General features: G+C 42.9%; 1 protein-coding gene across 1 annotated transcript in view; it reads left to right on the forward strand.

The window, feature by feature from the left end:
- Positions 1-753: 753 nt before the first annotated feature.
- Positions 754-27,930, forward strand: part of LOC309565654 (inactive hydroxysteroid dehydrogenase-like protein 1) — an 82,427-nt gene continuing 55,250 nt past the window's right edge. Inside the window, exons 1-2 of the mRNA XM_082270607.1 lie at positions 754-797; positions 22,512-22,770. Coding sequence (XP_082126733.1) covers positions 22,512-22,770 — 259 coding nt within the window. The 5' untranslated portion in view covers positions 754-797. The remainder of the gene's footprint in view (positions 798-22,511; positions 22,771-27,930) is intronic.

A 27,930-nucleotide genomic window follows, 5' to 3' on the forward strand; every position in this document is an offset into this window, starting at 1 on the left:
TCAGGGAACAGCTTTATTCCGATTTGCCAGGAGAATGGGATTTATCTAACTGTCAAGTCTGCAAGCTTACCCTGTTTTGTTTTACTGGTTTTAATACTATTAACATCTTATTGTCATTGTAAAATGACTTCATTGGCATGTGTATCTCTTTCTGTTCCATGTTACATTATGTTGTGCAAATAAAAAATTGAAGTGAAAAAAAAAATCTATCACATACCAAGGAAAAAAAAAAAAGATTCTTTTAAAAAGTACTTATCTAGGAAGCATACGCTTAGTTTATTTGATAGACTAATGGGTGCCAAATATGTCATTTATTTGTCTTTTTATTCTTTTTATTATTCATACTTATCTCCACATTCCTGTATTTACTCAATGTTACATAATTTATTATTTGTTTTAATATTAGTATGACCACTTAGGGATTTGCTTCCAGTCGCCAAACAAATGTGTAGCCCCAAATGTTTGTTCAAAGAGCTTTGTTATTGATGGAATTTTTTTGTGGTTTTCAGTAATTTATTTTATTTAAATACATAGCTATTTATTCATTCATTATTTAATTATTGTTACATAAATGTTTCCATTAATTTAAATATCTGCAAAGACTTGTTTGTTAATTGCCATTCTTTGCCTCTGCCAGTTTTCCATCCTCCTAGGCGCTAGTTACGTGCTAATATATATGACATGGTATAACAACTCCTTCTACAGTCTCTGCTCCTTTCCCTCATTCCCTAGGTACTTTTCTATTATAAAGACACCTACTCCTTACTGCAGCTACTTACTGGAGCCTTACGTGACAGGTAATTACTATTACTATGAAATCTATATGTAGACATCCGACAATCATTTTAGAATGCCATGCGATCACTCACACAGGTCATTCAAGCTAGTTATCTCTTTGTATATATACCTTTCTCAAGATGAAAAGATATTATTGATGTTTTTTATAAAATGTACAATATTTAATATTTTCAAATATTAGTAAGATTTTTTGTGAAGTTATCGTTAGGTCCTGTTGAGTTAAAGAAAATATGTGTTTAGTTGCTCAAAACATATTTTTAGGGGGACAACAAATGGCATGTTTACACAAAATTCTTTTGGTAGACATTTTTTTTATAGTAGTTTTGTTGTTAGTAATGTGTGTTGTTTTGTGCATGTGTATATACTGTATTTATATATATTTACATTTATTTATATATACACTACTCAAAAAAAATTAAAGGAACTCTTTGAAAACACATAAATACTCAATGGGGAAAAATATCATGCTGAATAGCTATACTGATATGGACTGGGTAATGTGTTAGGAACGAAAGGATGCCACATTGTTTGATGGAAATTAAAATGATCAACCTACAGAGGGCTGAATTCAAAGACACCCTGAAAATCAAAGTGAAAAAATTATGCAACAGGCTTATCCATTTTGTTGAAATTTAATTTTAGCAGCACAAAATGGAAGCATGCCTGACAACGTCGGGGCATGCTCCTAATGAGACGGCAGATGGTGTCCTGGGGTGTTTCCTCCCAGATCTGGACCAGGGCATTGAGGGGCACCTTGCCACATAAGACCGGGCATTGTCGTGCACCAGGATGAACCAGGATGAGCCCAGGACTCACTGCTCCAGTGTGGGGTCTGACAATGGGTCCAAGGATTTCATCCTGATGCTTAATGGCAGTCAGGGTGCCATTGTGTAGCCTCTAGAGGTCTGTACATCAGCATAACGTTCTCCACGGCGTTCTCCAGACCCTTTCACGGCTATCACATGTGTTCAGGGTGAACCTGCTCTGTGAAAAGCCCATGGCACCGGTGACGGACCTGCCAGTTCTGGTGTCCAATGGCAAATGCCAATTGAGCTCCACAGTGCTGGGCAGTGAGCACAGGGCCCACTAGAGGATGTCGGACCATCAGGCCACCCTCATGAAGTCTGTTTCTGATTGTTTGGTCAGAGACATTCACACCAGTGGCCTGATGGTGGTAGTTTTGTAGGGCTCTGGCAGTGCTCATCCTGTTTCTCCTTGCACAAAGGTGTAGATACCGGTCCTGCTGATGGGTTAAGGATCTTCTAGGGCCCTGTCCTGCTCTCCTAGAGTAACTGCCTGTCCCCTGAAATCTCCTCCATGCTCTTTAGACTGTGCTGGGAGACACAGCAAACCTTCTGGCAACGGCAAATATTGATGTGCCATCCTGGAGGAGTTGAACTGCCTGTGCAACCTCTATAGGGTCAAGGTATCGCCTTATGCTACCAGTAGTAACACTGACCCTAGTAAGATGCAAAACTAGTGAAATGATGACTAGGAAAAACAAAATGTCAGCAGCCTCCACCAGTAAAACCATTTCTGTCTTGGAGGTCATCTCATTGTTGCCCATCTAGTGCACCTCTTGTTAATTTCATTAACACCAAAGCAGCTGAAACTGATTAACAACCCCCTCTGCTACCTAACTGGACAGATCAATATACCAGGAGTTTATTTGACTTGATGCTATACTCTAAAAAAGGGTTCCTTTAATTTTTTTTGAGGAAGAAGACAGCACAAAGAGAGGACAGGGGGCCGGGATCGGAGGGCCCCCTTTCTTTAAGGGGGTTTCAAGATTCTGATAGGCCCCCTGCCCGCAGACCCACACAACTACCATCCAGGGTTGTCGGGAAGAGGCCCTTGTCCCCATCAACATGGGGGCAAGGTGCTTTGGAGCGGGAGCAGAACCCTACTGACAACTGATGACTCATTGGTTGTTAAGGATGCGGTGGCCGGCTTCCCTGTCGGCTCTATAGCAACTAGCTAAATACATTATATTATATTTTATATAATTTTTAATATATATATTATAAGCAAAAAAAGGTCTGTAGTGGTGTGCCCCTTTATCCAGATGCAGGTGCAAGTCCCTTTAACTCAATTTCCCACAATCCTCTGGGCTCCCAGCATCCCCTGAGTTCCAGGACACGCCCAGGGAGTATAAATGCCAGCTCCGCCCAGCTTCCTGTGCTCAGAGAGATCCTGCCTGATGGGACAGCAGTGACTGGGCAAGTGAACTGTCCCCAGGTGCTGGGTCCTTATTCGATCAGTCTGGTGTGTGGGCCACCAGCAGTGAGCACAAGAGCACGCAGCATCTATCCAAGCCCCAGTCACTGGAGAGGACTCTGTTACAGTCCATGTGGAGAAGTTGTCCAAGCAGTGGGTTGGTCCTATCTACGGCCCCCAGAGCCTCCTGACTGAAGTCAGCATCAGCAGTGCCAGTGTGAAATCTGTGCCAGCAGGAAATCCCTCAGCTCACAGTCTGCTGAATGAACGATTAACATCTTGGGACACGTGAGATTTCTCTAGCTCTCTATCCTATCAGTAAACTGAACCCAGAGCACTCTGCTGCCATCCAGTGGCCATTCTTAAAACTGCAGTAGAATTGTTTTCATATGTTTTATGCCTGTTTACCCATTCCTCATGCTGCCGTTTTGTACTGCAAACCCCTGTTCACATTATCTCCTGTGTACTCTAAGTTGATTTTCATTGTTAAGTAAAGTAGAAATTGCACATCACCACTGGTCTGATCATTTGGCTGATACCATTACATAACAGGTCTCCAGACCTTAATCCTATAGAAAATATGCGAAGGGAGCTGAAGGTTCGAGTTACCAAACATCAGTCTCTAAATTTAGTTAGTTACCAAATATCAGTCTCTAAATTTATAATAAATAAATTTATACTAAATTTATACTAAATCAATATACTAAATTTCATAAAATTGATATAAATAACAAATATAATATGTGAAAATAGTAAATCTTAATTCCGTATAACATTAATAGATATAAAAAGTCAAAAGTTCAAAAAGTCCAATAAATATGCAATATAAAGTGACCTTTGTGCAAACTTCCACATAAAAAGTACAGTAAATGTGCAATATAAAATTAGTCCTTTATGAAAACTTCCAGACGAAAAGTGCAAGTGCTCAGCGCAATGATTACTCAATCCACTCAGTAATAATCCTTATATTTGTAATATCACTGTGACAGATGTAAGATTCAATCACTTACCAGACGTTGTGGGTCATGTGTGCCTTATAGCACCATGACCAATCGAGCTTGTATAGCCGTCCAGGCTAAAAAGTACTCTCTTTATGGCTTGCTCCAGGTGGATGAGATGGTGGGATCCCCCTCTGTCTCCTCTCCCCTCGTGCCAGAAAAAGATATGGAAAAAAAAGGAGCTCCAAATAGTGTGATATCTTCAAGTATTTTTATTCCCAATTGGGCAAAGAGTATATACAAAGCTTTGTGCAAATAAAAGCAAAAAACAGCAAAAAGACTTAGTGATAAAAGAACCTGGGTTTGTTCCTCCCGAGTGCAGCCCTGGTATGGCCGTTTGTGACCGTGTGTTCAGCGCAAGCCGATTAGCGTGGAAGCAAGCGGGAGAACTTCCGGCTTACGTGCCACCTACGACACACGTCACCACGCTGTGCGTTCCAAGCTTACGCGTTTCGTCACTTCCAAAGACGTCATCGGAAGTTTTTTTTTTCCGTTTTTTTCAGGGTTTTTTTTTCCATTTATTTTATTGTATTTTTTATTGTCTTATATTTGATCTATTTTCATAAGTTGTGTTTTGTGCTTTTTGGTTTTGTGTTTAACTTTTTCCCTGTTCACCTAGTTTCTTCTGCACAAGCAATGCATTTATAACACTGAACGATGATTGGCACATTTTATGTATGACTCCCGCTCTTGGACGTCACTTTGAGGTTCTTTTCCCTTCCCCAGGGACCACCCGGCACACGTGGCCCTGCTCTCTCCTAGGTGAGTGTCGGGGCTAAGAGGTATTTTCCCCCCCTTTGGGTGGCTGTTCTCCTTTCTGGTGCTCCCACACCGGATCATGTGTCGGCGCGGCTCTCTTTCCCTAGGTTTGCCCTTGGTCGGGATGGCCGCCGGATCACTTCCGGCCCGCGGGACGAGGTCACTTCCGGTCCTTCAGGCCAAATGCGGACGTTCCCCCTCGATGGGGGCTCCTCCTGAGGTTGTCACGCCCCGTATAGGTGTCACATGACCGGAATTTCGGCGCCTGTTCTGGCTCGGGGCGGTCCAGGAGATGTCTGCTGCGGGGGGCAGGTGGAGGCTCTCTCCACCAGTGGGCGATGGCTGGAGGTGGTCACTGTTGGTAGTGTCATGATGGGATTGGTTGATGGAAGTGAGAGGTGGGTCTTTTCTCTCTCATATATACCTGGCTCCTCGACCCATGTCCTCATTCCCTACTTCTTGTGGGGAGGCATGTGTGTCGAGTCTCAAAAGCAGGTATGTCTAACTTTGGATTCTTTTACTATTCATTATTCTTTATATGTTGGAAATTTAATTACTTCTGTAAGAGACGCTCAGTGCGCGTGCCCAGGCACACGGGAAGCAATGTGCGAATGCGCATGCGCCAATGCGCGAACACGCCAATGCGCCAATGCGCGAACGCGCCAATGCGCGGACGCGCGAACGTGCGTACGCAACGTGCGCACGCAATTGGCGCCAAACGGCCTATTTATACCAGGCGGTGACAGGAGCACATTGCTGAGTGGTCTTTCAGCTTGTGTTCCTGTTTACCTGTGCCCTGACCTGCTTGTGGATTTCCCGTTACACCGACCCGGCTTGCCTTTTGACTCTCCTTGGATTCCTGCCTGCCTTGTGACCTCAGCCTGTCTTTGACCCTGCCTTGCCTTATGCCTTTGTACCTTGCTGCCAGACTGTGTACCGACTTCGGCTTGTATCCTGACTCCGCTTCTGCCTCACGTTCCTGTACCCGTGCTGTCCGGCTGTTGACAACCCCTTGGCTTGTGTTCCGATTACGCTCCTGCCTTCTCATCCAGCATCACCGAGTTCCAGTTTCAGGTGTTCATCCGGTGATCCACAGCCATCAGTCTTCTGCCAAGACATCACCTGCTATACCGGCCCTCGTGCCACTCTGTGTCTTACACCGCCTGTCATCTCTATCAGGGGTGTTGGACAGGAGGTGCAAGAGAAGCCCCCTCTACAGCTTGGTCTCCACCAGGTACGTGATAGTACCACTCAGCCAGATGTCGGAGACCGAGAGAGGGGCTTCACCTCTAGAGGCAGTATGCCAGCAACTTGCTTCGCTTACCCAAGCAGTCAAATCCTTGCAAGAGGGTTACTTCCAATTAGAGGGTCGCATCCAATCCATGGCTTCTACCCCGGCAACCCCGGCACCTGGGACCTCCATGCCCGAACGGGCTCTATCCACACCTTCAGTGGTTTTGCCACCACCGGAACCTCGGGTACCTGCTCCAGAACGATTTTCGGGTGACCGACACAAATTCCGGGCTTTCAGGAATTCTTGTGAGCTATACTTTGCCCTGCAGCCACGGACTTTCTCACTTGAATCCACCAAGGTGGGGTTCGTAATCTCTCTACTTCTCGGAGAGCCACAATCCTGGGCCCACCGTCTCCTGGAACAAAATGATATAGCCTTGAACACCATCTCATCATTTTTAGAAGCGATGGCGCAGCTTTATGACGACCCCCAGCGATCTGTTACAGCCGAAGCAACCCTACATACATTACAACAAGGCCGCCGCCCTGCTGAGGACTATGTCGCCGAATTCCGCAGATGGGCTTCCGATACAGGCTGGAATGATGCAGCCTTACGGCATCAATTCCGTCTCGGCCTATCAGAGGGCCTTAAGGATGAACTTGCCAGAGTGGGTACGCCTGATTCTCTTGATGACCTTATTAGTCTTACTATCCAGCTTGACCGCAGGCTCAGGGAGCGGAGAGTGGAAAGAGCTGGAAGTTCCAGACCTACCTGGATGTTGCCTCAAGTGCCGTCACCTCCGGCTTTTCGTCCACCTGTCGCTTTCCCCACAACCTCCAGTGTGGAGCCCATGCAGCTCGGACTTTTACGTTCTCCACTAACCACTGAGGAGAGATTGCGAAGACGCCGAAACAACTTATGCCTCTATTGTGGGGAAGCCGGACATTACCTTCAGACCTGCCCGGTGCGGCCTAGTAAGTCTCAGTTTGCTTTTCCTTCTTACCTTGCAAACAGTTCTGGGAAGGATCTGTCCACTCACATTACTCTACCTCTCTCACTACAGATTCTCGGAAAGACCATCCAAGTCCCAGTCATTATTGACTCCGGCGCTTGCAGCTGCTTCATGGACAGTGACTTTGCTCAGCGTCATCAGATCCCTCTGCAAGCGAAAACCCGTCAGTTATCTATCCATCTAGCTGACGGATCCCATCTCAAGTCCGGGCCTATAACCCAAGAAACCTGCCCATTACTGGCTATCTCTAATAAAGGCCACCGAGAATACTTGTGCTTGGATATTATCCCATCTCCTCTGTTCCCTATCATTCTCGGTATCCCATGGCTACAAGCACACAATCCTCAGATAAACTGGAAGTCAGGAGAAGTGGCATTTCCATCCACCTATTGTCAACAAAACTGCTTCCAGCCCAGTCCAGGGAAACCTGCATCACTTTTGGGCCTGCAACCTGATCCCTCTGCATCCCAACTTGTGCCTGCAGCTTACCATGAGTTCTTGGAAGTCTTTGATAAACAGAAAGCAGACATCCTACCACCTCACCGGTCGTATGACTGCCCAATTGAACTTTTACCAGGTGCTGAGATACCGTTTGGGCGTATCTTCCCCCTCTCTGAACTAGAACTTGAGGCATTACGCCTTTACATTGACGAAAACCTGAAAAAAGGCTTCATCCGGCCCTCTACGTCCCCCGCAGGGGCTGGTATTTTCTTCGTTGAAAAGAAGGATCATTCTCTACGCCCCTGTGTTGATTATCGGGAGTTGAACAAGGTTACTGTCAAAAACAGATACCCCCTGCCCTTAGTTCCTGAACTTTTCCAACGTTTCAGGGCAGCCACGGTATTCACAAAACTTGACCTACGTGGAGCATACAACCTAGTACGGATCCGTGAGGGCGACGAGTGGAAGACCGCCTTTCGCACAAGATTCGGCCACTTCGAGTACCTTGTCATGCCCTTTGGATTGTGCAATGCTCCAGCTACTTTTCAGCATTTCGTGAACAATATTTTCAGAGACTTCCTTGATTTGTTTATGATTGTCTACCTTGACGATATTCTTATCTTTTCAGGTTCCATTGAAATGCACCGTGAACATGTCAAGAAGGTTCTCGGCCGCCTAAGAGACCATGGATTATACGCAAAGGCTGAGAAATGCGAGTTCGAAAAGGAATCAATCCAATTCTTGGGACTCGTCATTTCCACTTCTGGGATCTCCATGGACCCCCAAAAGGTCAAATCGATCCTCGAATGGCCCACTCCCACAGACAGGAAGAGCACACAAAGGTTCATTGGCTTCGCTAATTTTTACCGCAAGTTTATCAAGAACTTCTCCGCCATTGTGCTTCCAGTCACCCAGCTAACAAGGCAAGGCACCCGTTTCCAATGGACACCGGCAGCACAAGCTGCGTTTGACCAGTTGAAGATTCTATTCACTACTGCACCTATCTTACGACACCCAAATCCCGCTCTGCCCTATGTTCTCGAGGTGGATGCTTCAGAAAATGCCATAGGTGCCATCCTGTCACAGCGTTCAGGTACGAAATCTCTTCTTCATCCTGTTGCCTTCTTTTCCAGGAAACTCAGCCCAGCAGAAAGGAACTACGATGTTGGAGACCGGGAATTACTGGCCATCAAGGCGGCCTTGGAGGAATGGCGCTACCTATTAGAAGGAGCATCTCACCCTATCCTGATCTTTACCGACCACAAAAATCTGGAGTACCTCCGAACAGCTAAGAGACTGAAACCACGTCAAGCCAGGTGGGCACTGTTCTTTTCTCGTTTTACCTTCCATATCACCTACAGGCCAGGCTCCAAGAATGGCAAACCTGATGCACTTTCCCGCATGTACCCAGAGGACGAAGAGTGTCACCCAGTAGACACAATCCTGCCATCCCAAAGTTTTCTACTTTTGCAAGCGGATCTGTTAACGCAGCTGAAGCAGGCGTCCACAAGGGATGTTTTACCATCAGGTATGTGCCTTCAGGAAGAAGAAGGTCTGTTTTTCTATAACCAAAAAGTGTTTGTACCTCCAGGTCTACGTGCCAAGATCCTCGGCCTGTGCCATGATCACCCCTTGGCAGGGCACTTTGGGATATCTAAAACGGTTGACCTGGTACAACGGTCCTTTTGGTGGCCTGGTCTGAGGTCCGACTGCCGTAATTATGTTAGCACCTGCACAATCTGCATCCGGAACAAGAATGACAAGGCCAAAGCCTGGGGTTTGCTAAGACCTTTGCCCATTCCCAAGAGGCCTTGGGAAATGATAAACATGGACTTTATCGTTGAGCTCCCTCCTTCTGAAGGATTCACGACCATCTTTGTGGTGGTCGACAGACTAACAAAGATGGCCCACTTTATCCCTATGTTGGGAACTCCCTCAGCAATGGAAACTGCCCAAACCTTCATCAAGGAAGTGGTTCGGCTCCACGGGGTTCCTAGTAATATCACTTCAGACCGAGGGGTGCAATTTACTTCGAGGTTCTGGAGAGGCCTTTGCAAAACATTAAAAATTGACACATACTTTTCCTCAGCTTATCACCTGCAAACAAACGGGCAAACGGAGCGTACAAACCAGACCCTGGAGCAGTACCTCCGGTGTTTTTCATCTTTCTCACAAGACGACTTTTTTGCAAACTATGGGTACTTCCCAGCCTTTATGCCTGACGTAATACCTGATTCCTTGGTTCCCGCAGTCCAGGAAAAAGCTACATTTTTGCAAACCAACAACAAATTATTGCAAGATGCCATTGTCAGAGCACAGCAAGACAACAAAAAATTTTTTGATAGGAAGAGGAGGGGAGATCTAAACCTCAGACCGGGAGACAAGGTTTGGTTATCCTCTATCAATCTAAAACTGTCATGTCCGTCTAAGAAACTGGGGCCTAGATATATCGGTCCATTCTCTATTAAGAGACAAATCAATCCTGCTGCCTATGAACTTTCACTCCCGGAAACATACAGAATTCATCCTGTTTTCCATGTGTCCCTACTGAAGCCTACCAGACCCAATCCATTTCCTGACCGAGAGTCGGATCCACCTCCGCCTGAAACTATTGATGGCAACGAGGAATACGAGGTTGAAGCAATATTAGACTGTAGGAAAAGAGGAGGTACTGTCCAGTACCTGATTAAATGGAAGGGCTATGGCCCGGAAGAAAATTCTTGGGAACCAGAAGCCAACCTCCATGCTACGGATCTAATTCAAACCTTTTTTCAGCTTCATCCTGAGAAGATGTTGCAGATGGGCATCCGGAGGCCGCCCATTGGGGGGGGGCAATGTAAGAGACGCTCAGTGCGCGTGCCCAGGCACACGGGAAGCAATGTGCGAATGCGCATGCGCCAATGCGCGAACACGCCAATGCGCCAATGCGCGAACGCGCCAATGCGCGGACGCGCGAACGTGCGTACGCAACGTGCGCACGCAATTGGCGCCAAACGGCCTATTTATACCAGGCGGTGACAGGAGCACATTGCTGAGTGGTCTTTCAGCTTGTGTTCCTGTTTACCTGTGCCCTGACCTGCTTGTGGATTTCCCGTTACACCGACCCGGCTTGCCTTTTGACTCTCCTTGGATTCCTGCCTGCCTTGTGACCTCAGCCTGTCTTTGACCCTGCCTTGCCTTATGCCTTTGTACCTTGCTGCCAGACTGTGTACCGACTTCGGCTTGTATCCTGACTCCGCTTCTGCCTCACGTTCCTGTACCCGTGCTGTCCGGCTGTTGACAACCCCTTGGCTTGTGTTCCGATTACGCTCCTGCCTTCTCATCCAGCATCACCGAGTTCCAGTTTCAGGTGTTCATCCGGTGATCCACAGCCATCAGTCTTCTGCCAAGACATCACCTGCTATACCGGCCCTCGTGCCACTCTGTGTCTTACACCGCCTGTCATCTCTATCAGGGGTGTTGGACAGGAGGTGCAAGAGAAGCCCCCTCTACAGCTTGGTCTCCACCAGGTACGTGATAACTTCTTTATTATTTATCCCACTTTTTGTTTTTCACTCTTTTCATCTCCCTTTTTTTTTCTTTTTTGACCAGGTTCCTCTTGATCCCTAATGGGAATCCAAGGGTCGATGTGAACCTCCTCCTTGTTTAGGAGAGACTTTTCTTTTTGTATTTTAAAGAACATTATTTTCTAGTTCTATCACTTTTTCTCCTCCACATATATAGCTACCCCCTTGTCTTATCCGTGCATTGGGGAGCAATGACCAAAATCTAAGCAGGTTTTTACTTTTTTTAAATATTGGTAACTGCATACATTATACATATTTCTCTTTATTTTTCTTTCTTTTTTTCTTCCTTTTTCCCTTTTTTTTCTCCTTTTTTTCTTTCCCCTCTCCCCACCCCTTCCTCCCATCCCATCATGTCTCCATCAGGTTCAGCTCCGGTTCCTTTAATGCTCCTGCCCCTTGTGGTCTCTGGGTCGGGATCTGCTTCCCCATTGGAGGTCCCTGAGCAGGGAGATCAACATTATTTGCCATATGTGTAAATTCTTTGATTCAAGTTATGCACACCTAGATGTAAGTGTATACCATACAATGTTTCCTTACCAATGTACACCTGTACATTTCTATATATCTAATGCTAATAACTAATGTAAATCTTTTTCTGTACTATATATACAGATATATGTTTTGAGGAACTTTGGACTACTACTCCCCCTGAGGAAGACTATTTAAGTCGAAACGCGTAGGGGTTTTGGGTCCTACATTCAGTTCCTTAGTACATGTGTATGTATGGCATATTCTGAACCTGATTTGATTCTTGGTTTTTTATGAGGCATCTTGAGGAATGTCTATATGTCTTCACATTTTGTATATTTTGTCTATTTGATTAATGTATGTTAATAAAGGATAAATCTTTTTAATCCATCTACATCTCCTGCTTCACTATTATTATTGACCATACGTTTGCTTGATTTACATTTAAGCATCAGAAACTCCCATTCCCCCGTTTTTTCCTTGGAGGAGGTCCTCAGCTGGGACTAACCTCACAGGTTATGTTTGAAGCTTTGTATATACTCTTTGCCCAATTGGGAATAAAAATACTTGAAGATATCACACTATTTGGAGCTCCTTTTTTTTCCATATTTTTTTCTGGCACGAGGGGAGAGGAGACAGAGGGGGATCCCACCATCTCATCCACCTGGAGCAAGCCATAAAGAGAGTCCTTTTTAGCCTGGACGGCTATACAAGCTCGGTTGGTCGTGGTGCTATAAGGCACACATGACCCACAACGTCTGGTAAGTGATTGAATCTTACCTCTGTCATGGTGATATTACAAATATAAGGATTATTACTGAGTGGATTGAGTAATCATTGCGCTGAACACTTGCACTTTTCGTCTGGAAGTTTGCACAAAGGACTCATTTTATATTGCACATTTACTGCACTTTTTATTTGGAAGTTTGCACAAAGGTCACTTTATATTGCATATTTATTGGACTTTTTGAACTTTGGACTTTTTATATCTATTAATGTTATACGGAATTAAGATTTACTATTTTCACATATTATATTTGTTATTTATACCCTGATCTCCACCAGATACCCAAAACGTAAGTTCCACTATCTTCTGGACTAGGATTTCCTATGGTCAGTGTAAATTGCTCGGGAACATGTTTAACAATTGTCATTCTGCTTATAAGTGTCTTCCCATTTTTGTCCGGGACACATATAAATACAGTTCCTGGGCCTAATCTCCCATCATTATACCAAAATTGTGTCATGGGAGGGTGAACTGTGGGACAGGGCTCTTTTATTCCTTTTCTGAGGCGTCTCTGATACTATGTCTGGGCTGGTGACTGTAGGTGTCCCACAAATTCCTCCAAGGGGCCCCAGATCCGCTGGGTGATATATACAGTTAGTTATGATTCAGGTTGGGATGAACACTAAAAATACTAGTGCCATCAAGAAAATCCACAGCTTGCCAAAGTTCCTTGCTATGAATACAGTCATTTTGCTCATTTTCAGAGGCTATAACACCTGCTTCGCTCGCTCTTCGAGGATTTTCAACACCTGCTTCTCCTCCTTTATCTGTGTCTTTACCTTTGCCTGGCATGGATTTATGCCGGTTGGTTTTCCACAAGGACAGGGATTCTGGTCACTGCGACTACCTTTGTCTTTTGGTCCAGCCTTGGTCTTGTGATGCTACTTCATCTCCTTCCTTCAAGGGATGGGTTGATACGTTGATACCTGTGAAGAGAAAAGAAAGGTGCGAGCAACTTTTTCGTTCCACTTGATTCAAAATTCCAATTACTTTTTCTCAACTTGTCTTTAATTGTCCTATTTATCCTTTCCACTATACCTGAACTCTGTGGATGACAATCTATTTTCAGGATTTTAACTAGTTCCTAACATTCTTTTTAATATTAAAGGTGGACCATTTTTAGAACTAATTCAAAGCAGGCATCCCCAACCAGGAATAATCTCCCGATTGAGAATGTGCGCCACCGTGTGGGCATCTCCCTTTTGTGGTCCTAAAAGCTTCCACTCATCTGCTGAACATGTCCACTATTAACTCTTGTTTCTACCCTGTGTTGAGCTTATGTGTGAAATATATTTGCAGATGTTCATGTTTGGCCTTATGTGTTTGTTTGTGTTGTTCCTAATACAGGTGATGCACCTAGCAACATATGCTTTCACTAATTTAGGCCTGTAAATGCAAAAAAAACTTCAGTAAAAAACTTCAGTAATACTTCATATGTTCTTTCCCACCCCCTGTGTCCTATTCCATCATACTAGACAATAGACAGTGGGGCGTTAGCTGCGGGGATACAAGATCTCCCCTCTTTTAGAAAAAGGCTATTCTCAACTTTTTCTAAACCATCACCTAATTCCTTAAACCTGTTCTGTAGCATGCGTTTGTAGCTCTAACAATGTGTGATATTTTGGCCTGGCGCAGGAACCATCTACAAAAACATCCTCTGCTCCCTCTATGGCTGTCTTGATATATTATGTCTATACAATCATGTTGTGGTGTAACACACCCTTTCATCCCAGTAACCCATTTAAAACTGGGGCCTACCTAGGGCAAATGATGTGGCCATCCCCATTACCATCTCACAAGATGCTATGCTTGAAGTCACTTCAGGCATGCCTTTAGACCTGAAATGCGACCATCTTTGGACAAAAACTATAGGGCAAAGTCTACCACCATACTCCTGGGCAAGTACACCTGTCATGGTCTTACAATTGTCCCTTGCATAAACACAAAACATTTTTCCATAACTTGGGAGGCCCAGTGCAGGCGCTACAACCATAGAATTTTTCAGATACATAAACGCATTCAACATTACTTGTGACATTTCTGGACCTGTGGCTTGTCTCAAAATGTTATTATAGATAGGAGCAGTCGGATCCATTGCAATCAATGATCCTGGTTTTGTGGGCGGGCAAGACCCACTGTGGGCTGGCAAGACCCACTAGAGCCTCATCTCTTCTGTGTTTGACTCTCCTTTCCCCCTCTGTGAGAACAAAACCAAGATAAACAACACTTTCCTGGCACTATTGTCATTATTCCTGTGACACTTTGTGTCCACATACATGTACATTTCTCAATAAACTCACTCGCTCTGACTGGCCTCCACAGAGTGACTACATATGTTATCCACATATTGTAGCGGGACTGACGCATGAGCAGGTGTCCATCCCCTCTTGCATGGTCTGGAGTACTATAGAGCAGACAACTAAACTGTCTACTTAGCCCTGAGGCATTTCTACAGCAGGTCAGTCACCTGGACTGAAAAACAAGAAACAAAGATGGCTTTGCCTCCTCATCCACTAGGACGGTAAAAAAAACGCATTACTTCAACCAATCACTGTAAAGTGGGTAGCATTGGATGGTATGTCTATCAGTAGAGATGGCACATCAGATACCACTTGCATACTACAATCAGATAAAACTAAAACTTTTTGGCTCTGTGCCAATCTTAATAAAAAAAAACATTTTTTGGCCTTGTGCCAATCTAACAAAAACCTGTCCAGAGGTTCCCCTCCCTTAATAGAGGACACTCCTAAAATATCACTCAAAAACTGTAATCAGATAAAAAGTTAATCTGATTTGAAACTTTTGGCTCGGTGCCAATAGGGTCCAATGGTCACACTAATTGCGGTAACCCTTTCTGTCCAAAAATAAATTCCATAACTATAACAGGAACGAAGATATTTACGTTTGAACCCTTTCTTGGCAAGTAGCCAATTTTCAAAATTTTGCACCAGAGCTCCCTTTTACATAGGGACCCATTTGTAAAATGTAATTCCTCATTATCTATAATTCTATAAAAAATAACCTCAAAATATATTGCCGACTATGGCGAACTATGTTTTGCCTGATAAAAACTGTCTTTGTTCACTATTATTACTCTTCCCAGAGGTTCCTATGCTTTATGCACAAATGTATAAATGGCAAAACTCCAAATTCCATAAAAAAAATAATTGCATATGTGTGGGAATTCTGGGACCCATAGTCCCACAAGCTCCACACAAGAACTGCCCCCCCTCCCTAGGAATGTGGGAACCACCCCTCCCTTGGAGTGTACCAACTTCAAGGTCAACATCGCAGCTTCAAACAATTATGTATGTCTAACTTGGAAAATAAATATTCAGAACAACAAAAAACAGGGGCGCCATGTTATCTTGTGAGGTAATACTATTTTAAATGTACCTTCGGCCAAGAGTCTGTCTAATGTATGCCTGACTCCATCCTCCCTAACAAACTAAGTGGGCACCTAGGTATTATTCTGAAACTGTGCCAAATGATTGAGTACTCTCCTGACTCATCTACAATTGGTAAAGGGGGGTTTCTAAATGTCTTGGTGGGGATCCCATTAATTCCCATTGAAGCTTCCAATGTCTCTACATTCCAGAATTCTTGTGATATGGAGCTGAAAGTCGCTCCACAATCCACGAGAATTGGAAGATTCATGTCATCTACACAAAGTGAAATCATAGGCAGTTGTTGATAATTGAGAGACACACGGGGAAATGCCGAGTCCCCACCTTCTGGGCAACATCATTGTTGCGGATGTTGGGGCTGCCAGTTAATATTAAATTTAACTCTAGGCTTCTGTTGCTGTGGCTGGTCAGCTGCGGGGGAATCACGGACACAACGGTCCTCATAAGGGCAGTCCCATTTGAAGTGATTTGGATCCCCACAGTTGAAACAACCACTCCTCTGCAGGGGTCTATTATTAAAAGGGGGGCCTATTCTGAGAATGCCCCGCTCTGCCCCTGAATCCCCCTTTGCCCCTTCCACTTTGGTAGCGTCCCTGAAAGGGTGTCTGAAAATGTGTAGCAACGGGCTGTTTCTCTCTGGGGAGATCAAAACATCCCGCTGCATCCTTTTCTGTTATGGCTTCCTGAAAACAATCCATGTCTTTGTTTGTCCAGTCTGAAACTTGCTGTTTCACAATTAACATGTATTGGGACTTTAAATGTCTGAATCATGAGGCTGTGCCATTCCTTGGTGACACTTAAACCGGCCTCATGATTCCATACATTTTTAAACCTTGTCCAAAATTCCAGGACGGTTTCACTTAACTTATGCTTACAGGTGATTGCTGTGGCAAGTGAAGGATATAGACTAGCAATGGGGGCACCAGGGGCATACGGGGGTGGACATCCCGAATGACCCAGATGTGATTTTTCTGTATTTGAGCAGAATCTCCGTTTCTCCACGGCGTGGAGACCTGGAGCTTCTTTGCCTTTCAGGTTACCTTTCGGCCTTTTTGTCCTCTTGTCTGTTTTATTCATCTCTGTCCAGATTGCTAAATTATCGACCCACGGGTCTGTATATGTATATCCACCCAATACCCGGGGCGACATATGCTTTGCATGTCTCCCCTGGTTCGGGGGGGATGTTCTTAGACTGACTTTTTCCCATTCCCAAGGATATCACAAATATCTCTCCCTGACAGAGAATACGGACTGATTACAAAGCTTTCTTTTCTGTGATATACCTGACTCTTAATATCTTCTAGGCTAAAACCTTCAATACATTTCACATAACAATGTACATTAATTCTTAATACTCTAACTTTAGGTAAACCGTTCTTCTACCTTAATTTACTTCCAGGAATATTATTCACCAAATATTCCTGGCCATTTACATAACAAAACAATAAACAAATACCAACATTCCCTCATTCATTAAGACATGTCTCTAAGATTTACACATTCACATAATCACTTGTTACCATGGTTTCAAAACCCTCCTTCAAGCCACTGATGTATATAAATTAAACCCTTATACTTTTGGACTCGGGTGTCCCTTCTGGAACAAAAAAGAAAAAAACCCTTTCCGAGTCTTGACCAATACCTCCCAGGTACAGTGGCTATCAAGAAAGTTTTCCTACCATTATAGACAAACAATACAAATTATCTTATACTTCTATGCGACAGAAAAGAATAAGCAAAGGAGAGAAAAATATCTGAGTCTCGTGGATTACAACCGGTCAGTCAATTTTCACAGTACTGTGTATAATATTTCAAAATTTCATAGATCCAATCTATGTCTATAGGTTTCTAAAACCTATCAGGTCACCTGGGACCCTCCAAGGGCCTCTTTAGTGTTCCCAGAACACTTATCAAGTCTATACAGCCAACAGGTATTACTCTAGAATATATGGTCGTGGACCCAGAGGTCACGGCAAGGCAGAGAAAAATTTCAACACTTACCGGACATGGGCGTTGTTGACCATCTCGGTGGGACCTCCAAAACTGTTGGCATTGGATCACTCCAAGTGAAGTATAGACTTGACTGCCTGTCTCGGGTGCACCACAAGTCCCAGCGGGCCCGAAGATTACTCTGAACAAAGACACCCAAAGCGTATGATTATCCAAAGTCATCTGACGCTTTATTCATTCCATACAGTTTATATGATAAAATATCCCCAACAGGAGAACAATGAAAGTACAGATGCGCCTCCTTGACATGTTCCCAAAAAAATATACATTGTATCATTCTGCGAGAAGAAGGAGAAATTATTTAGCCTTGTTTTTCACGAAAAACCAGCTGTGTACAAACTATACAGCTATTGTTTCTCGGGAAGGACAAAGATAACGGCCAAATGAAGTACAAACAGTTCTAACTAATAATTCTATCTCGTTCTTACAAAATGTCGGCTAAAATCAAAATGGAGGAACTCTTGTTCAAACAAACTATTAAAGGAGAACTCTTGCTAAATTCTCTTTCACACGCCAGGACAGATAGCTCCGGGAGTCTCCGACACCGTTGATCGTATAGCCAGATATGTCGTCTGGCCACGCCCCGATGCGTTTCGTCACTTCCGACTTCAACAGGGAGCCTCCCTGAGCTATCTGTCCTGGCGTGGAGCCAGATCGCAGCGGCAATGGCCGTCTACCCCACCTCTGCTGTATGATGTGCCTGTCTGTATTCTACTAAAAGTGAGTGCAATTGCTATTGTTTTATATGAAGAAATAAAATTTGTTGCTGACATATTGCACTAGTGGAGGCTGTATTTTGTCCCTACATGCTCTGGAGTTCCGGCGAAGTTTTTATGGTGAACTAGAAGGCGATTCCTTTCAATTGGTCCATTCATTTTATATGACTCCTGCTGGTCCAGTTATGTGAATGCGATTCCTGCTCATTTATGAGAATAGATGAGCATGGTGGTCTGGTGAGTTGCCATTCCTTATATTATCCCCGGCACTTGGTGGTGGAAGCAGAGGTGATCCTTGTAGATTTCACGATCAATCGGATGTCTATTGGATTATACATCATTATCTTTTACCTGTGGCTGGAAGGGCTATAGGACATTTATAGTGTTTTTATATGCTTTGCATGATTCACTGGTGCTCTCTACCTTTATGCCTGGTGTCTGACAATTTTAGATTGTCATTTGCGCTACTATTATTTGTCATCATCAGTACATAAGGCCTGATCAGTTTTCATATATACAGTATATATATATATATACCAGAGTTTGTGTGAAAATGATAGCGTCTACAGACTAAATAATGTACACTGATTTGGGTTATTTTTACCTAAGAAATGGAGCAGAATACATTCTGGCCTAAATTTATGAAGATAGATAATTTATTTGCAAAATTTTATAAAAGAAACTAAGAAAGGCGTGTTATTTTTCCATATTTTTGCATTTGTTTTTGTTTATATAGCAATAACTTGAAAATCCAGTGGTGATTAAAGTGGAAGTTAACTTCCATCACTGACTTTTACCTATAATAATGCAGGCCATACATGGGTCGAATTCCGAACAAATTTTGTTTTGAAAATCAGAAATTTCTTGTGCTTTGTGAGCCGATGATGCCACTATTGATTTTAATATTCGACCAATCAAGCCTTCAATTTCACTTCATGTTGCTACAGAAAAAAATTTTCGTGGCCGGGAAACTTCTTTTCTTTCTGGCAATTTTCTTTTCCTTCGCTCATGCACATTTCTTTTTTATTATATTTCTCACATGATTCTACCATCATTGATTAGAAAATCATTCGTTTTTCAAAAAATTCCCAACATGCCCAATTACTCAAATTCAGTGGATACATGAAAATTGGCTATTGCTGCAGCCCCCTAATGATGCAAATTTTGAACGAAAATTCTTAGATAAGATTTTCGAAAAAAATTATTTTGAAATTCACCCCATGTATGGCCGGCCTAAGGCTTACCTATAGGTAGTGTAAATCTCTCCTAAACGTGCACAGTTTAGGAGATATTTATTTATACATGCAGCCAGTTACATCACCAGTGCGTGCGCTCTGATGGACGGCCACAGAGTTCTGTTCTGTAAATGGCGACTCTCACACGCATAAACGGGAGTGACGTCATCGGCTCAGCCACAGAGCTGGAGTCCGTGAACCCGGAAGCAAGACGGGTGACGATGGAAGCAGCCTCCAGCTCTGACATCTTGGTGCAGGAGGACTTTGTTTTAAGGTAAGTTTAACATAATGTGCTAGTATGCAATGCATACTAGCACATTATGGCTTTACCTTGTAGGGTAAAAAAAAAAACGTCCAGTGGTTTACAACCGCTTTAAATACCACCAAACAAAACCTCTATTTATCTAAAAAATGCTAAACATTTCATTTGGGTACAGTGTCGCATGACTGAATAATTGTCATTCAAATTGTCTGACAGTGCTGAAAGCTGAAAATTGGCATGGGCATGAAGGGGGTGAAAGTGTCCAGTACTGAAGTGGTTACAATATATTTACTTTATTATTTTTGTTATATCTGCAATAAAGTAAACCTATGATAAGAAAGGGTAGTCTGTGAATGCTGACCCGTGCTTCTAAAAATACGTATGAATAATCTTCATATTTTCCTCATGGAAAGTTTTCTTTATCAGTTTGTCGTCTTAAAATGTTGGCATTAATAGGAATTTTTTTAAAACATAAATTTTTTATTGAAAGTTTTGCAGATAATACAATAACAACAAGTTAATAAAAAAAGACTGTAGTTACATAAACAGAATCAGTAACAACAGCTGCCAAAGTGCAAACAGTGAAACAGAGGCAATGAGCAAAAGGCCTGTTGAGAGCTCCCCGAAGCAGGATGCTACTCAACTGTGTTTGTATAAAAGGCATACCAGCAAATGTAGTACAGTAAGAAACCATGGGCATGAATGAGTCTAGATACCGGACGGAGTGGGCAGATAAAAGGAGGATTACCTGTCCCCCCAATGGGAACCCACTGTGAACAGGTATTCCCCAGCGTCGCTAGCAGGAGGGAGCGAACTGCCACTACTCGCCCCCTCACTCCGGGATGCAGACCCATAGCTTGTGGTGAGCCCAGCACAATGTAACAGTCAAACTAAAGAAAAAGCTCTCCTGTAAGGGAGGCAATTAGCTGTCCATCAAGTAAACTTTCAACATAGTACATACCCAGCAATAGCAAAGTAAAGAGGGAAAAAAATTAAAAGAAGGGGTAGATGAGGGAGGGGGTGGGGAATGGGGAGGGTCTATGTGCACCACCAGAGGACACCAGTCAAAAGCATTATATGTCTACACCATGTGTTTAAAGCACATTAACTAGTCCACGTCAGGGAACATTGTCAGCCATGCATTCCATTTGTGATGGAATGAAGAAGCGAGGCGCTTCTCCATTTCCAGAGTTGTATAAAGTACTCCAAACCCATACGTGAGTACAAGTGCTCGATCAAAAAGTGACTTGAGTAGAAGTGGAAGTGCTCGATCAAAAAGCGACTTGAGTAGAAGTACTAAAGTATTCAACATTTTTTGTACTCAAGTATTGCAAGTAGTTTTTTAAAAAATGTTGCTACTCAAGTACTGAAAGTAAAAGTACCAGTAGTTTTGAAAAAAAAAATGCTACTCAAGTACTGAAAGTAAAAGTACAAGTACTGTGTTATGCAGTTATTAAAGAAAGAAGTCAAAAGTTTGAACATCATATTGTTTTATATTATTTCAAATGCAGCTTTTATTTATACATACAGTAGCTTTTTTTTCGTGGAAGTGCTCGATCAAAAAGCGACTTGAGTAGAAGTACTAAAGTATTCAACATTTTTTGTACTTAAGTATTGCAAGTAGTTTTTTTAAAAATTTTGCTACTCATGTACTGAAAGTAAAAGTACCAGTAGTTTTGAAAAAAAAATTGCTACTCAAGTACTGAAAGTAAAAGTACAAGTACTGCGTTATGTAGTTATTAAAGAAAGAAGTCAAAAGTTAGAACATCATATTGTTTTTTATTATTTCAAATGCAGCTTTTATTTATACATACAGTAGCTTTTTTTTCGTATGCGCTGATAATACACATGTTTTAAACTTCATGAAACCTGCCATCTACTGTTCTGGCAGTGGTAATTTTTATAATTGTAACGAGTAACTATGCAGCACAAAAAAAAAATATCGGAGTAGAAGTATTGAAATCATTGAAAAAATGTAGTGAAATAAAAGTGGAAGTAGGAGAAAAAAATTCTACTCTAGGAAAGTACAGATACCGCCTTTCGGTACTTAAGTACAGTAGTGAAGTAGTTCTACTTAGTTACTATACATCTTTGTCCATTTCATACTGATAATGGACTCTATGTTTAATTTCCCCTATAGTGGGGGGAGAAGTTATTCTCCAGTGTTTTGCCAAAGATATTCTTGTTGCAAATAGTAAATGGGCCACTATCGTTCTGCATTCAGTTCGAAATTGGTCTATACCCACATTCAAAAGAGCTAAGGCAGGGTTCATAATGAATGTGTTCCCACTTAACGTTGATATAATAGCTGCAATTTGTGTCCACAGAGGTTGAATGACAGGGCAATCCGAGAACACGTGTAGTAAGTTCCCAACTTGTCTACACTCTCTCCAGCACCACTTTGACAGAGTGTCGTCCATCAGGTGTAGTCTATGTGGGGTCATATAATATATTAAAAGGAATTTTTAAATGTCTACATTTTTTAACTTGCTAGAAAAATGACAATTGCAATAGGAAAAAAACTGTCACTGTAGCAGACATTACAGATCTAGAAGAAGTTTTTTTTTTTTTTTTTTTTAATTGAAATATTTATTATTTCAGATGGAAGGACTCGGCTTCAGTGGAGTGATGGAGATTGTGAATGAGGTGTATAGGATTCCTGTTTTGATATCCAAGGGGATGTTCCAGCTCTATTCCAGTCACATGGAAATCCTGTCTGTAGTTGGAGCGTGTTTCATTTTGTGGAATGTTTCCGGTCTTCTTCATTTCTGCTATTCAATGATACAGCAATATGCCATTCCTTGCTTTCTAAGCAGGACCAAGCATATCAGACAGTATGGAGAATGGGCTATAGTTACTGGTGAGTGAGAAGATCTGAAAGACAAAAGCACATAACTGAATTATGTTTTATTTCATACTTGTATTGGTTCACATATTGCCTTTATCTTTGATGTTCTGTGTATTTCCATTTTAACCTCTTAAGCCCCGGGCCTGATTTTCACACTCTGTGTTTACAAGTTAAAATCTGTTTTTATTTTTTGCTAGAAAACTACTTAGAACCCCCAAACATTATATATATATATATATATATATATATATATATATATATATATATATATATTTTTTAGCAGAGACCCTAGAGAATAAAATGGAGATTATTGCAATATTTTTTTTATCACACCGTATTTGCGTAGCGGTCTTCCAAACGCAATGTTTTTGGAAAAAATTCACTTTTTAAGAAACCAGAAAAGTTAGCACAATTTTTTTCCATAATGTGAAAGATAATGTTATGCAGAGTAAATAGATACCCAACATGTCATGCTTCAAAATTGCGCACGCTCACGGAATGGCGACAAACTTTGGTACTTAAAAATCCCCATAGGCGACATTTTAAAAATTTCTACAGGTTGCCATCTTAGAGTTACAGAGGAGGTCTAGGGCTCAAATTATTGCTCTCGCTCTAACAATCGCTGCAATACCTCACATGTGTGGTTTGAACACTGTTTACATATGTGGGCGGGGTTTCCATATGCGTTTGCTTCTACGCGCGAGCTAACAGGGACAGGGCGCTTAATTTTTTTTTTTTACTATTTATTTTATTTATCATTTTTAATTTTTACACCGTTTTTAAAAAAAAATAAAAATTGATCATTTTTATTCCTATTTCAAGGAATGTAAACATTCCTTGTAATAGAAATAGGCACGACAGGACCTCTTTTTTGTGAGATTTGGGGTCAAAAAGTCCTAAGATCTCACAAGTACACTAAAAGATGAAATTAAATAAATAAATAAATAAAATGAAAAAAAAAAAAAGGGACCTTTAAACCAGTTGCTAGGCAACGAGGTTTGCTGTCGCTCCGGTCCTCCAAGACCATAGAGTCGAGTGAGGGCAAGCTTGCCCTCACTCCACATCCTGTCTGTGAGGATCCGGGACCGGATAGTTTTCCCCGCTGCCGGCGGGTCCGGTAAGCGGGGAAAAGGACCAGGACGCGGTGGGAGGGGGGGGGGCACCTCTTACGCCGCCCGGAAGGGTGAATCCACCGCTAGGACCACCCTTATCGGAAAGCCGACCACCCGCCATTTAAAAAAATACCAGGGTTATGGCAGCTATCTGCTGCCATAACACCGGTATTTAGGTTTAAACGGCCGACGTAAATAGTTGTTGGGCGGTCGGTAAGAAATGTTATGGTGTCATGGGTGTCCGCAGGTAGGGGCAAATGCCCCCCCCCCCCCCGGAATCTCAACTTTCCCTTTCAAGTGGTTGTTAAGCAACTTTATACCATCCTGTCTGGTCTGTTTAATAATCCTGTGTTGTGTGCGCCTGTGTCTGTGTATCTGTATTAAAAAAATAAGCCGTTCTTTACCAATTTTCAGAGGGCCAAACGCCACTCACGTGACCCGTCGTCTCTGTCCTCTTCCTGTCTGACAGATGCCTGCAGCGGGCAGGGTTGAGGATTCCTCACTGATGTCAGTCGGGAGGTTAGGAGGAGAGAGGCGGCGGGTCACGTGAGCGGTGAGTGGCGCTCTAAAAACTTGTAAAGAATGGCTTATTTTTATAAAACACAGACACAGGGGCACACAGGATTATTAAACAGACTGTAGACGCTATATGAAACTACAGCAGCAGGAGGGGAGGGGGTGGGCACTGACACAGGTCCAGACAATGAGGGAGAGAGGGGGGAGAGAGGACAGAGGAGGACAGGAGGGCTGCAGATGAAGGAGGTACGTAAACTGATCACAGTATCAGGGCTCAGCAGCCATGGTTTACCGTGGTCAGTTTACAGAGACGAGGACATAGCCGGGCAGGATCAGCCAGGTATTTTAGGTGATAGAAGGGGCCAAAATGACACAGCAAAGCACTGTGCTGTACAACATGCTTTAAGGGAACAGGATCATTTTTTTTTTTTTAGGTTAACAAGTGCTTTAAAAATAAATGCTGCTGTTTGCTCTTAAAAAATAAATACTCAAAATAAGTATAATGACTAAGCCCCTCCCCTTCATGACATTGCTGAAAAGGGGCGGACCTTAAAATGATGCCCTCCCCTGAAAAAAAGTTCTGCTGACGCCAATGTATGGTATTTCTGCTTTAAGAAGATAGTAGGAGCAGGGCGTTTGTGTGATTAAAAAAGATGGTGACCTGTTTTCACTTCTGATACAATGGCGACAAGGACACTTACAACCCTGTGTGCAGCCTCCTAAGAAGTTTCTGAAGTGCCCTGGAATCTCTTGGTATGAACAAATTTCAATCTATTTTCTAGCATCTGGCCTGGATGAAGCCTTCCTTTAGAGACAAAGGGCATTGCTGCTTAATTCATTAGGTTCATAGTTACATACAGTACTGTAGTTACTTAGGGGTTGATTTACTAAAGGCAAACCCACTGTGCACTGCAAGTGCACTTGGAAGTGCAGTAGCTGTAGATCTGAGGGAAGATCTGAAATGAGGGGAAGCTCTGATGGTTTCTATTATCCAATCATGTGCAAGCAAAAATGCTGTTTTTTTAATTTTCCTTGCATGTCCCCCCAGATCTACAGTGACTGCACTTCTAATGCAGTTGTAGTGCACAGTGGATTTGACTTTAGTAAATAAACCCCATAGTTAGTCAGGTTGAAAAAAAGACCATCTAGTTCAACCAAAAAAAAATCATAAAATCCCATATACACAATCCTATACCCACAGTTGATCCAGAGGAAGGTGAAAAAACCCAGCAAAGCATGATCCAATTTGCTACAGCAAGGGAAATAAATCCTTCCTGATCCCCGAGAGGCAATCAGGTTTTCCCTGGATTCATTTTATCTATAGGTTCAGAAGGCTCTCTCAACTCCGGAAGTAGATACTTCATACACAGCTACAATACAAGCCCTGGAACTTTATTTCAAACCAGCTAAAAAAGTGAATTGGTGACTTGGATTGATCACAGCAAAATATATATATATATACACTGAACAAAAATATAAACTCAACACTTTTGTTTTTTCCCCCATTTTTCATGAGCTGAACTCAAAGATCTAAGACTTTTTCTATGTACACAAAAGGCCTATTTCTCTCAAATATTGTTCACAGATCTGTCTAAGGGTCCTTTCACATGGGCTTTCCACCCAGTGGGCTCCGTTTTGCTCAGCGGAGATCGATCCACCAATGCCCGCTGAGCAGGCGGATGACAGGTCAGTCTCCGCTTACTTTGCAGAGACAAACCTATCAGATCCCAGCTGAGCCAGCGGATGACAGGTACTTCTCCACTTATTTTGCAGAGACAGAGCTGTCAGACCCCCCCTCTACTCTATGGGAGATTGGAGAAAAATGGACCACCTGTCCGTTTTCTATCCGATCTGATCCTAGGGTTTCCATCCCTCTGGATTTCAAAGGCAGGATGGAATCGGATAGCAGTGGGTGTCATTAGACATGTCACCGCTGATTCCGCTGCTCCATAGGGCTGCATGGAGCATCCTATTAGGTCTGCCTGAAAAAACTGACAGGCGGACCTGATCGCATAGCCTGTGTGAAAGGGGCCTAAGTGAGTACTTCTCCTTTGCCGAGATAATCCATCCACCTCACAGGTGTGGCATATCAAGATGCAGATTAGACAGCATGATTATTTCACAGGTGTGCCTTAGGCTGGCTACAATAAAAGGCCACTCTAAAATGTGCAGTTTTATCACACAGCACAAGTTTTGAGGGAGAGTGCAATTGGCATGCTGACTGCAGGAATGTCCACCAGAGCTGTTGCCTGTGAATTGAATTTTCATTTCTCTACCATAAGCCGTCACAAAGGCATCAAAGTTGGCGATATGACTCACCAATAATTGCCACTTAAGGCGAGTCATATCGCCAACTTTGAGCTAACTACTTTATTATATTTGATTGGTTTGAGGGCTAGTATGGAATCTATTGATCTCCATGAACTAAGTCTCCATTTCCTGTCTCGATGGTGCCTACTTCCGGGGGTTGACACGCAAAGGTTCTACTTCCGGTTTTCCGCTGTGACCATCGAGCTCCACCCATCGCCTTGGTAGCCTTTATAATGTCTGCGATGGCTGCAGGACCCACCCCCTGACGACGTTATTGGTCTAACGAAACGCATAGGAGGAGCCTGCGGCACGCTACGTGGCTACCAGCGAGGGGACGCGGCAGCCATCTTTTTGCCTGTTTGACGTTATTACACCATGGAAGTCGTTTTCTCTCCACATATATATTTGTTATGAGAGGTGCGGTGGCTGAAGGAGCTGGTGTAAGTTACCTCGCTGTCTCCAGGATTTGTTTTCCCCGCTGTTCATGATCCCTGTGATGGGGATCGTGGAGCTCTGGTAAGAGGCTTATCTTATCTCCATGGTGGTGGCTATCCTCACATTTGGCTTGGAGTGGTGGATCATTTGTATGATTATTATTGGGACTGCACGTTTTGTGGAATCTTCTCAGCATTATGATTATGTACCAATTTTTTGGACTTGATCAACTTAGAGACTGATGGACAATCTATCTATATCTATATTTATTGCGTTTCTATAGCGCTACATCATTTATCACTATTGTCTCTTTGATCTGATTGTCTAATTCAGGGTCAGATGTCAGCTGCTGTACAAATCTATCTTACTCAGCCAAGTGTATGATATATGTAATGCGCAGCAAGTTTTATACAGTGGGTACGGAAAGTATTCAGACTCCCTTAAATTTTTCACTCTTTGTTATATTGCAGCCATTTGCTAAAATCATTTAGGTTCATTCTTCTTCCTCATGAATGTACACATAGCACCCCATACTGACAGAAAAACACAGAATTGTTGACATTGTTGCAGATTTATTAAAAAAGAAAAACTGAAATATCACATGGTCCTAAGTATTCAGACCCTTTGCTCAGTATTTAGTAGAAGCCCCCTTTTGATCTAATACAGCCAGGAGTCTTTTTGGGAAAGATGCAACAAGTCTTTCACACCTGGATTTGGGGATCCTCTGCCATTCCTCCTTGCAGATCCTCTCCAGTTCTGTCAGGTTGGATGGTAAACGTTGGTGGACAGCCATTTTTAG

Source organism: Pelophylax lessonae (assembly GCF_965119305.1).
Source record: "Pelophylax lessonae genome assembly, chromosome: 10".
In the NCBI taxonomy this organism is placed as follows: domain Eukaryota; kingdom Metazoa; phylum Chordata; class Amphibia; order Anura; family Ranidae; genus Pelophylax; species Pelophylax lessonae.